General features: G+C 19.1%; 2 protein-coding genes across 2 annotated transcripts; one reads left to right on the top strand and one right to left on the bottom strand. All coding sequences in view use genetic code 6, as the record gives it.

Moving 5' to 3' along the window:
* Positions 1-541: 541 nt before the first annotated feature.
* Positions 542-4,092, top strand: TTHERM_01571180 (kinase domain protein, putative; the record flags this gene model as incomplete). The annotated part of the gene is made up of 18 exons (XM_001029362.4): positions 542-580; positions 632-681; positions 848-937; positions 1,056-1,145; positions 1,205-1,294; positions 1,440-1,532; positions 1,773-1,862; positions 1,945-2,034; positions 2,127-2,216; positions 2,478-2,567; positions 2,685-2,774; positions 2,847-2,933; positions 3,068-3,157; positions 3,256-3,345; positions 3,444-3,533; positions 3,627-3,716; positions 3,783-3,872; positions 3,999-4,092. 18 exons carry the CDS (start codon positions 542-544, stop codon positions 4,090-4,092), a joined length of 1,533 nt encoding a protein of 510 aa, XP_001029362.4.
* A 909-nt stretch (positions 4,093-5,001) lies between these two features.
* TTHERM_001571179 (hypothetical protein) lies at positions 5,002-11,407 on the bottom strand (the record flags this gene model as incomplete). Its single annotated transcript, XM_012800409.1, has 17 exons — positions 5,002-5,092; positions 5,211-5,300; positions 5,443-5,532; positions 5,680-5,769; positions 5,879-5,968; positions 6,171-6,260; positions 6,538-6,624; positions 6,726-6,815; positions 7,046-7,135; positions 7,243-7,332; positions 9,186-9,275; positions 9,535-9,624; positions 9,886-9,975; positions 10,243-10,332; positions 10,600-10,689; positions 10,962-11,051; positions 11,318-11,407. Coding segments are annotated over 17 exons (1,528 nt in total), but the record flags the coding sequence as incomplete, so codon positions are not given.
* Between the last annotated feature and the right edge of the window lie 335 nt (positions 11,408-11,742).

Raw genomic sequence — 11,742 nt, 5'->3', positions numbered from 1 at the left:
AAAAATTATTCTTTCTTAAAAGAAATACTAAACAAAAATTTTGAGGCTTTTCTAATTTAATTTTTATAGAAATAAATAGGATTATAATAAAAGTAAATAAATAAAATTTTAATAATTACACTAAATTAATATGGAGTTTTTTTTCTGTATATTGACAAGAGTCTAGAAACTTTAGATTTGTTAAAATAAATTAAAGAATTAGTTAACTAATAAAAATTGTTATTACATCTCTCAGATCATTATAATAACATTTCTGTTTAATCATATTTTTAATTTTGATTAATTAAGTAAGTCTAAATTTGTTTGCTTTAGCTATTTATTAATTTTAAAATCAAATATTTAAAAATAAAAAGGAAAGAAATACTAAATGAACATCTTCTAATCAAAATTTAAATCTTTGAAAAATTAAAAATATAAAATTGTAAAAGAAATATCTTTATTTCTAATTAAAATATTCATTTCCTGAAAGTCTATACTATATATTGAATAAATAATTAAAATTTTAATTAAAATTCTAAAAAAGAAATAAAAATAAATACAAATGTCTAATAAAACCAAATCATTCACGAATACTGTAGAAGTAAATTAGCAAAATGATTAAATTTTAGTTAATTGAAATTTTTTATTAAAGTTTTTAAACTCTGAGTTAAATTTGCATACTAACCTTCACTTTGATTTCAAGTAAAATTTAATATTTATCATTTCTGAAAACTTAATTAATTAATTAATTTACCAAAAAACAAACAACTTATTTTTAAAGTTATTATTATTTATTTTAAAATAAAATAAAAACTTTATTATTATAAATTTATCATTTTAATTTAATTTTACTTTAATAAAAAATTAGTGAAATTGTATTTGAAGAAGAATAGTTTTCACTTTTCTGTGCTAATTTATAGAAATGTGTAAATCTATAAATAATCAGTCTTGAATTAGAGTTATTATTATTATTATTATTTATTAATTTATCTAAATTAATTTCATTCATTTTGTTTAAAAATATTTTTTCAGAACCAACTTAATCAAATTTTAATAATAAATAATAATTAATTTAGGTTCGACAAAATAAGAGCTTAGCATGCAAAATATTTAGGAGCTGCCTTGAATAGCTGCACAAAATTAAATACTTTGAAAATCAATTTACAGTTAACAATATTTTAAACAATTAGATAGCTTTAAACTCAATATTTCATTATCAAAAAAGCTAAAATTAAATTTAAGATGAAGGCTTGACAATTTTGTGTTCTTCTTTGACCACTCTTAAAAGTATTTCAAATTTTGAGCTCATTGTTCAGTAAGTGTTTTATTTTTATTTTTTATATTATTAAAAATATTAATTTTTAAGACAATTAAAATGCAATAGAATTAATTTTTTTAGCTTTAAATTTAATGAATTTCTTTTTATTGTAAAAACTTTCATTTATTAAAATAATTAAAAGGTTTAATTTGTTGAACAACTAATGTGGGGCTGCTTTTTTTACTCTTTTCTCAGAAATTAGTTAAAGTCTGAAGACATTGAATTTAGATCTAAGGTATCTCTTTATCTATGAATATTTAGTTTTCTAATTTCAAAGAAATCTTATAAGAAAAAAAATTAAAAAATTAAGTTAATCTTTAGGCATAATTAAAATTCCATGCATACATAATATGCTTTATTAATTTACTTAAAAAATATCTGATCAGATTATTTTTTAATATGAAATTTATTCTTTATTTTTGCAGAAATAATTTTTTAATTTTATTTCATGGTTTAAAATTATTAATTATAAAAGCAATAATTAAATTGGAGATGAAGGAGTCAGTGCTCTAGGAGAAGCAATATTAAATTGTTAACAGTTGAATAATTTGTAGTTAAATTTAAAGTAATGAAATATCTTATTATTATTTTATTCTAATAATTAAATAGTTCATTAAAGAGTTATGTTTTTAATATAATTTGAATAGCTCAAATAAAATTGGTAAATAGGGTGTAGTCCAATTGTACTCAACACTAGCAAAATGCATCTGTCTTAACATTCTAAGCATTTAATTGAAGTAAAAACTATTTTTTCGTATTTCAAATAAAAAAAACTATAATTTATATTATTATTCAAATAATAAGAACCTTTTTTAATGTTTTAATCAAGGAAAAATTAAATTGGCGATATAGATTTTAAAGATTTTAGTTGTTAGAAAAACAGTTTCAGTAAACTCTCTAAATTAACTTTAGACGTTAGGTAGAACATTTTTGACAAGATTTAAATAGAATTTATTAGTCCAAATCCTCTTTCTCCCTAAATTATGTTTTGATTTTAGCTTGAAATCTATCAAATAATACAAAAACAATTTTTGATTTAAATAAGTTAAAATTATGAATTAAATATTTAAATTTTATTTTAAATTTAATAAATATAAAAAGATTTTTAGGATTTTAATAGTATTAATGCTTAAAATAAGTTAGTTATTTATTTATTTTTCTATTCTGTAAATTAAAAAAGCGATACAAATATTGGATCAAATGGAGTGTCTGATTTATGTCAGTCTTTAATTAGTTATGCTAATCTTTAAAATTTATCTTTAACTATTGAGTAGAATTTATTTATTTTTATTAACAAATTTATTAATTCAACTCTTGCTTAATTTGAAAGTTTTGAAACTGATGTTCCTTTTTTATCAAATTGACTTATAAATTATTAAATTTAAAGTGAGAATGCCATAGGTCCTGATACATCTTTAATTATCGGATAAAGCTTAGGAAAATGCTAACATCTACAGGAATTATTTTTAAGTTTACAGTAAAATTTTATTTTTTCTTGAAATTAAATTAAATTTATTATGTTAATGTTTTACTATTTTTTTATATAAAGCAATAACTTTGTTTTACAAGATTACTCAAATTTAATTCAAGGACTGACTTATTCTTAAAGTCTCTTTAATCTTCATATATTTCTAGGGTAAATCACTTCAAATTTTACATATAGATTGATAGATAGATGTTGATTTTTTTTATTTTAGTCAATAATTATTTTATTAATAAATTCAGTAAAAGATTTCATTCTTAACTTTACATTTAATTATATTTTATTAGTTCAAATAGTATTGATGCAAAAGGTGTGCTTAATATAGCTAGTGCTTTGAAAGGCTGTTAGAATTTATCATCTTTATTCATTGATTTTTAGTAAAAATTACATTTAAACATTGATAAAAATATAATAAATAGTCTTCTGTTTAAATCAATAAAAGATATTTTAATAATTAACTATTTTAAATTAAAAGGTAAAATAACATTTAAAACGAGGGGCTCAGTAGTTTAGCTCATACTTTAGAAGTTTGCTAGAATCTACAAAAAATAAACCTTTCCCTTTGGTAATAATTACTTACTTACTGATTTTTTGATATTTAAAGCTATTTTTTTAGATCATTAACTAATTAAATATATAGCCTTATTTATTTTACTAAATAAGTTAGAATAACATTGGCGATAAAGGTGTTTCCAGCTTAGGTTTATCTCTATAGAAGTGCCTCAACCTTTCTATATTAAATTTAGACTTTTAGTACATTACCAATTTATTTGATAAATATATTTGAACTCTTATTATAAGAAACTGATTAGTAATTTATATTAATTCAAAAAAATTTAATTAAAGTGAGAATAATATCGGCTCAGAGGGTGTTAAGCAACTCGGGCTTTCACTTGCTAGTTGCAAAAACTTGATCAAATTAGAGCTTTATTTAATGTAACTTTTTAAAAAAATTTATATAATTTAGAAACTCAAAATAAATAAATAATTAAATTTAAAAAGATCAAACGAGATAAAAAACGATGGAGCCTGCTTTTTAATTTCTCAGTTGGGAAATTGTTCAAAACTTAACAATTTATAACTTGATTTAATGTAAAAAAAATATAAATTTATTTTATAAAACTAAAATAATTATAAAAAGTTATTAACTTTCATTTTTTATACATTTTTTTAAAAATAATAAAATTTTCTTATTTAAAATACTTAAATAATATATAGTTACAATAAAATAGATGATTAGACAAGTAATAAGTTACATTAAAAAGTAAGAAAGATTAAGAAATTAGTAATTCTTTTTTACTAAGACAATTGAATATATTGAATATGCATTTATTAATTAATCAACCATATAATTTAATATTGTATAAATGTTTATTTTTTGTTGTTTAACTTGTCATTTTAAGCAAAATAGAAATAAATAAATAAATAAATAAATATCTTATTTAAATAATAATTAAAATTCTGTTTAAAATGAAAGTCTTAATTAAAATTTTATTTATTTAAAATTTCTTGAGCTAGAAACCAATTTAAATTTTTAAATACCTTTTTTATCTAATAAAATAACTTGTAAATTTTACCTAATTAATTTTGGTGTGTGTTTGGAAATCAATTAAAATTAAATATGTTAATTTTATTCATTAATAATTAACAAAAATTTTATAAAGCATAAAAATTAAAATATAATATTAAAATATAATTTTATATCTATTATTAGACATTAACTATCTCAAATCAAATTATTTTTTTTAGAATAATTTTGAAAAATATTAATTCCAAATGAGTTTATTTTTTTCATTCATAATAAACTAATATTTTATTTAAAATTTTGATGGATAGAATAAGTAAGTGTTGTAAGTAAGTAAGTAAGTAAGTAAGTAAGTAAGTAAATCAGTCAGTGAGTCAATTAAGTGGTAGAACTGTGTTAAGTAACATATATTAATAACATGTAAAAGTTAATAATTTAAAATTTTAATAAAATTTAAAGAAAATAAAATATGGTTGTTTTAATAAAGCATGAATATAGGCTTTTAATACATATTTATTGGCTTAAAGTAAATTTGTTAATTCTATGAATAGAATACATAAAAAATTAAAAATTAAATAATTATTAAAAATGAATACACACAAGTATAAGTAATGATCATATAAATTTAGATATGAAATACATAAATAAAATTGATTTTAAAGAATTTATTTAATTTGTATTATTATTTATTAATTCTCATAAACAAAGTTCTTTTTTAACTAACCTCTTCATTTTCTAAATCTTATAACTTAATTTATTCTTTTACGCATCATCGAGGTTATTAAAACTTTTTATATATTTTATAAAAAAATATATAAGTAAAGTTGAATAAATAAGATAAAACAATAGAGAAAATAAACAATTGAAATGTTAATAAGCTTCAAATAACTAATGAAATTCGTTACAGACTGAGTATCAATGTTTAGAGCCTAATATTTTTGCATAAACCAGAGCCTAGGTATTAAACAACTTCATGAGCACCTATTAGATTCCTCCTTTTGATTTTTTAGATTAAAATAAAAGAATTATTTAAAATTTTAATTAAATATTAATTAATAAATAATCTTAAAGCAAACATAAAACTTGTGAGAACGCTTTAATAATAATTGCTTACAAATACAAATAAATCATTTTTACGCAAATCCAAAATGGAGATAATAGAGATTCTTACAGTTTGCAAAAGCAAAACATAAACTTTGCACACCCTGATCACCAATTTAATTCTCGCTTTAAATTTTGAAGATAGAATTTTAAAATAAATAAATAAATAGAAATATAATTTCTAAATAAGCAAGAAAAGTAAAATCAGAAATTAAAGTTTTTATTGATTAAACATTAAATTAAGTAAGCAAATAATAAATTAGTTTTTTTTACTTAAGGCTGAGTACTAATTAAGAGAGGTTAGGGAAGCTTATTAGACAAGAACTTAAATCTGATATGCCCTTATCGCCTATTTAATTATTGCTTTTATGGTTAATTACATTGGTTAGTTAGTTTGTTGTTATCAAAATTAAAAAAGTGATCAAATACTTTAAAAATATCAAGTTTATAAATAAATCTAAAATATTTTTACTTAAGGTTGAGAGTTAAACTTGATAGATAAGGGCACATTTTTAAAGCAAAACCCAAGTTTGAAATTCCCTATGGACCAATTTTATTATTGCTTTAATATTTTTCAAATGAATGTGTTCATTCATATTCATCAAAAAAAAAGAAAAAAAAGTTAAAAAAATATATTGTTTAAATATTTAAAATGTTGATAAACAAATTAAAATTGAAAATAACATAAAAAACTATTCTAAAAATAAAAGATTAAGAAAATAATAAAAAATCTAGTAAATTTATTTATATATTTGGTATTTTACTATAGATAGATCTTAAATTTTTTGAGTTAACTACAATTCGTTAAAGTAAATCCTAAATTTGATATTTGTTAATCACCAATATTATTTTCCCTATAAATTAATTTAAAATATTTTTTATTGAAAATATAAAAAAATAAGAAGAAATACAAATTAAAGTTATTCATATTTAAATTTTAATATAAATATGAGGAAATTGAAATTATATAAAACTACTGCAATTTATCCTAAAGAACTAAAATATAAATTATATAGAAATAAAATAAAAAATTTATTTATTTGATTAATTAATTAAAAATATTGTTGATATTTTAACTATCCATAGCAATAAAATTTACAATAAAGTAAGAAAAATAAATAAAATTCTTACTCTAAGTAGAGTGTTATAGATGAAAGATTTCTACAATTTGCAAGAGAAGAATAAATATTTTGAGGGCTCTATTCATCAACTTTGCAGCTTTTAAAAATTATTTTATGTTTTAATTTAAAATAAAAAAATTATATTTTATTTAAATAATAAATAAATATATAAATAAGTAAATAAATATATATTTTTACTCAACCCAGAGTTCTAGTTTGTTAAGATGTATGCATTTCTCTAAATTTGAAATTAAGTTTGATACACACTAAGCATCTATTAAGTTGTAACTTTATCAAATTAAATTTTTTTATAATTAAAAACATAAAAAATAGAAAAGCTTTAAAATATTAATAATGAATTTTAAAGAAATAAAAACGAAAACAAATTTTAAAAGATTAAATTATTTATTTATTTACTTATTGGATATAATTAATTGCTGCTCTTTTAAAAATAATGAATGACACAAAACATAATAAGGAATAAAAAAAGTAAAAAGTAAATGAATGAATATTATTACTAGAAGTCTATGTTTAAAGATTAGAGATTGTGGCAGTTTGCTAAAGCAGGACCTAAGCTAGATACACCTAAAGAGCCAAATTCATTACTCCTTTTAATTAGTAATAAAACATTTATTTTTAAATGAAATATATTTTAGCAATCATCAAAATCAATTCTAAACATTTTTAATTTAAAAAATACACAAAAAAACTTTACCTAAGCACAAGATTTAATTTTGACAGATTATTGCAATTTTTTAAAATATCACTTAAATTTTATAAGTCCTCATCATTTATTTTTTAGGATCTTTTCATATTATTTATTTTCCATTTTTTTGTAAAAATAGTAATTAAAGATTAAAATATTTAGAGTAAACAAAAATATTATGTTATAAATAAATATTGAATATGATTTTATTCATTAATTGAAGACAATATTATTTATAAACTATTAAGGTAATTATTGTTGTGTTATTTTAATTATTTACTTTAAAGAAAGTATAACTTTTGTGTGAGATGATGGCTCAGAGGTTAAAAACTTTTTATAAAATAAAATATTATTTTAAACTATTGTAAAGAGTTAAAAATAAAAAATTACATCTTTAAGATTTTAAAACTATTGTATTTCCTGCTTCATTTTTTCTTTTTAAACAATATTCAACTTTTAATAAATTTTTTAATAAATAAATCTTGCTTTAGTTTTCAAATAAGCTTTTAGTATTTTAAATAAATTAATCTGGGCCATAAAATTTTACCTTGGCAATAAAGTAATTTTAGGCAAAAATGATATTATGTATGTATATAAGTGTTAAAATATAATTTAAACTCATAAAACTATAAATTGCATGTTATTAAACAAAACATTGTAAATCCTCTTAGTATCATTACAGTTTTAAGAAATTAAAAAGAAATTGACAAATTCATACTTATTATTTATTTGTATGTAATTTTAATTAACTTTTTTAATTGAAAAAAAAGAAAATAAATTGATTATTTTTTGTTTTTTTTATTTGATTAAAATCTTTCATTCATAAAAAATAAATACATTAAAAAAACAGAAAATTAATTAATTAAACGATTTGCATTTTTCTAGAATATTTAGAGAACATTTTTTTATATAAAATAAGATAAGCATTTTAAAATTTATAATTCCACATTAATAAAAAATTATAAAAATTCTTGATATGAAATAAACTTTTTAAAGCCAAATTCAACATTAACAACTTTTAAATTGATTAATTTACTCTAAATATTATTGAATAAAAAAATTAAATTTGTAAAATCTGAATGAATAAATGATAATTTAATAAACAATTATTTTATGATTTTTAAAAATATAAAATGATAAAAATGATAATAAGATAAATTAAAAATTTGAGAAAAAAAAACAAAAATAAACATTATAAACAAAAAAGTTAAAATAAAAAGTAAATCTTGATTTCTCCCTGAGGTTTTAATTAAATCATGACATCTAATTAATCAAGATAAATAAAAAAAAGATAAAAAATATGATTGAAACATAATATTTAAGATTAAAATATAACTGGCATATAAAGTTTGGTATTTATATAATTTAATAAGATGTAAAAAAACAATAAAAGTTTCAAATTGTTTGATCGTTTTTGGAGAAACCAGAGAGTTTGCTTAAGAGCATTTATTTTTTATTTTTTATATATAATTTATTTACTTACAAAAATATGAATGATATTTATAAATATAAAATGAATAATAAAATCTATTTATATTGTTATTTTAGGTTTAAATTTTTTTCAAAATATTATATAATAAAATATATAATATTATTCAAACATTTTATATTTATTTCATCTTTTTTCACCAGTTGTTTATCATTTGAAATCAAAGACAACTAATCTTTTTGATTTACGACACTTTCTTATTTTTTTGAATAATTAATATTCATCCATTGAGTTAGAACTTTTATAATAAATTTGTGTAAATTATTAATAAATATCAAAATAGAATAAACTTTTAAATTAAAAATTATTCTTTAAATTAATAAATAAAATAATATTAGTTGAATAAAAAAGATAAAAAAATAAAATAAATAAACCTATCAAATAAATTCAAAGAGCTTTTTTGTTTTATATTCATTTTTTTTGTTTAAAATATCACAATTCAAAACAAATAAACTGTTTTTACCGAAGGTCAAGTGTCAAATTTGAAAGATTAATGCAATTTGCTAAAGCAGAACATAAGCCTGATGCACCTTCATCACCAATTTTACTGTAACTTTTTAAATATTGAAGAAAAAATATATCATTAAATAGTTAATTAGAAGGAAAAAATGAAGAAAAAATTTGAAATAATAAGATTAATTAATTGATAATTAAGGCAAAATTTGAAAAGAAAGTGATGAGCTAAATTAACAAAGAAAGAAAGAACAAAAAAAGCAAGCACAATAAAAAGAAAAAGAAAAAAGAGCTTTGTTGTTTTAAATTAGTTCTTATAATTAAAAATATCACAATCCAAACAAATAAACTGTTTATACTAAAGCTAAAGTGTCAAATTTGAGAGATTAATGCAATTTGCTAAACCAGAACCTAAGCCTGACGCACCTTCATCACCAATTTAATTTTCACTTTTTAAATATTGAAGAAAAAATATATCACTAAATAGTTAATTAGAAGGAAAAAATGAAGAAAAAAATTTGAAATAATAAGATTAATTAATTGATAATTAAGGCAAAATTTGAAAATAAAGTGATGAGCTAAATTAACAAAGAAAGAAAGAACAAAAAAAGCAAGCACAATAAAAAGAAAAAGAAAAAAGAGCTTTGTTGTTTTAAATTAGTTTTTATAATTAAAAATATCACAATCCAAAACAAATAAACTGTTTTTACCTAAGGCCAAGTGTCAAATTTGAGAGATTAATGCAATTTGCTAAAGCAGAACCTAAGCCTGATGCACCTTCATCACCAATTTTATTGTAACTTTTTAAATATTGAAGAAAAAATATATCATTAAATAGTTAATTAGAAGGAAAAAATGAAGAAAAAAATTTGAAATAATAAGATTAATTAATTGATAATTAAGGCAAAATTTGAAAATAAAGTGATGAGCTAAATTAACAAAGAAACAAAGAACAAAAAAAGCAAGCACAATAAAAAGAAAAAGAAAAAGAAAAAAGAGCTTTGTTGTTTTAAATTAGTTTTTATAATTAAAAATATCACAATCCAAAACAAATAAACTGTTTTTACGTAAGGTAAAGTGTCAAATTTGAGAGATTAATGCAATTTGCTAAACCAGAACCTAAGCCTGATGCACCTTCATCACCAATTTTATTGTTACTTTTTAAATATTGAAGAAAAAATATATCATTAAATAGTTAATTAGAAGGAAAAAATGAAGAAAAAAATTTGAAATAATAAGATTAATTAATTGATAATTAAGGCAAAATATGAAAATAAAGTGATGAGCTAAATTAACAAAGAAACAAAGAACAAAAAAAGCAAGCACAATAAAAAGAAAAAGAAAAAGAAAAAAGAGCTTTGTTGTTTTAAATTAGTTTTTATAATTAAAAATATCACAATCCAAAACAAATAAACTGTTTTTACCTAAGGCCAAGTGTCAAATTTGAGAGATTAATGCAATTTGCTAAAGCAGAACCTAAGCCTGATGCACCTTCCTTACCAATTTAATTTCCACTATTTAAATATTGAAGAAAAAATATATCATTAAATAGTTAATTAGAAGGAAAAAATGAAGAAAAAATTTGAAATAATAAGATTAATTAATTGATAATTAAGTCAAAATATGAAAATAAAGTGATGAGCTAAATTAACAAAGAAACAAAGAACAAAAAAAGCAAGCACAATAAAAAGAAAAAGAAAAAGAAAAAGAAAAAAGAGCTTTGTTGTTTTAAATTAGTTTTTATAATTAAAAATATCACAATCCAAAACAAATAAACTGTTTTTACCTAAGCTAAAGTGTCAAATTTGAGAGATTAATGCAATTTGCTAAACCAGAACCTAAGCCTGATGCACCTTCATCACCAATTTTATTGTAACTTTTTAAATATTGAAGAAAAAATATATCATTAAATAGTTAATTAGAAGGAAAAAATGAAGAAAAAATTTGAAATAATAAGATTAATTAATTGATAATTAAGGCAAAATTTGAAAAGAAAGTGATGAGCTAAATTAACAAAGAAAGAAAGAACAAAAAAAGCAAGCACAATAAAAAGAAAAAGAAAAAGAAAAAAGAGCTTTGTTGTTTTAAATTAGTTTTTATAATTAAAAATATCACAATCCAAAACAAATAAACTGTTTTTACCTAAGGTAAAGTGTCAAATTTGAGAGATTAATGCAATTTGCTAAAGCAGAACCTAAGCCTGATGCACCTTCATCACCAATTTTATTGTAACTTTTTAAATATTGAAGAAAAAATATATCATTAAATAGTTAATTAGAAGGAAAAAATGAAGAAAAAAATTTGAAATAATAAGATTAATTAATTGATAATTAAGGCAAAATATGAAAATAAAGTGATGAGCTAAATTAACAAAGAAACAAAGAACAAAAAAAGCAAGCACAATAAAAAGAAAAAGAAAAAAGAGCTTTGTTGTTTTAAATTAGTTCTTATAATTAAAAATATCACAATCCAAAACAAATAAACTGTTTATACTAAAGCTAAAGTGTCAAATTTGAGAGATTAATGCAATTTGCTAAACCAGAACCTAAGCCTGATGCACCTTCATC

This window comes from Tetrahymena thermophila (genome assembly GCF_000189635.1).
Source record: "Tetrahymena thermophila SB210 genomic scaffold scf_8254280, whole genome shotgun sequence".
In the NCBI taxonomy this organism is placed as follows: domain Eukaryota; phylum Ciliophora; class Oligohymenophorea; order Hymenostomatida; family Tetrahymenidae; genus Tetrahymena; species Tetrahymena thermophila.
The sequence above is the reverse complement of the archived record's forward strand: the minus strand, read 5'-3'. Positions and strand labels throughout refer to the sequence as shown.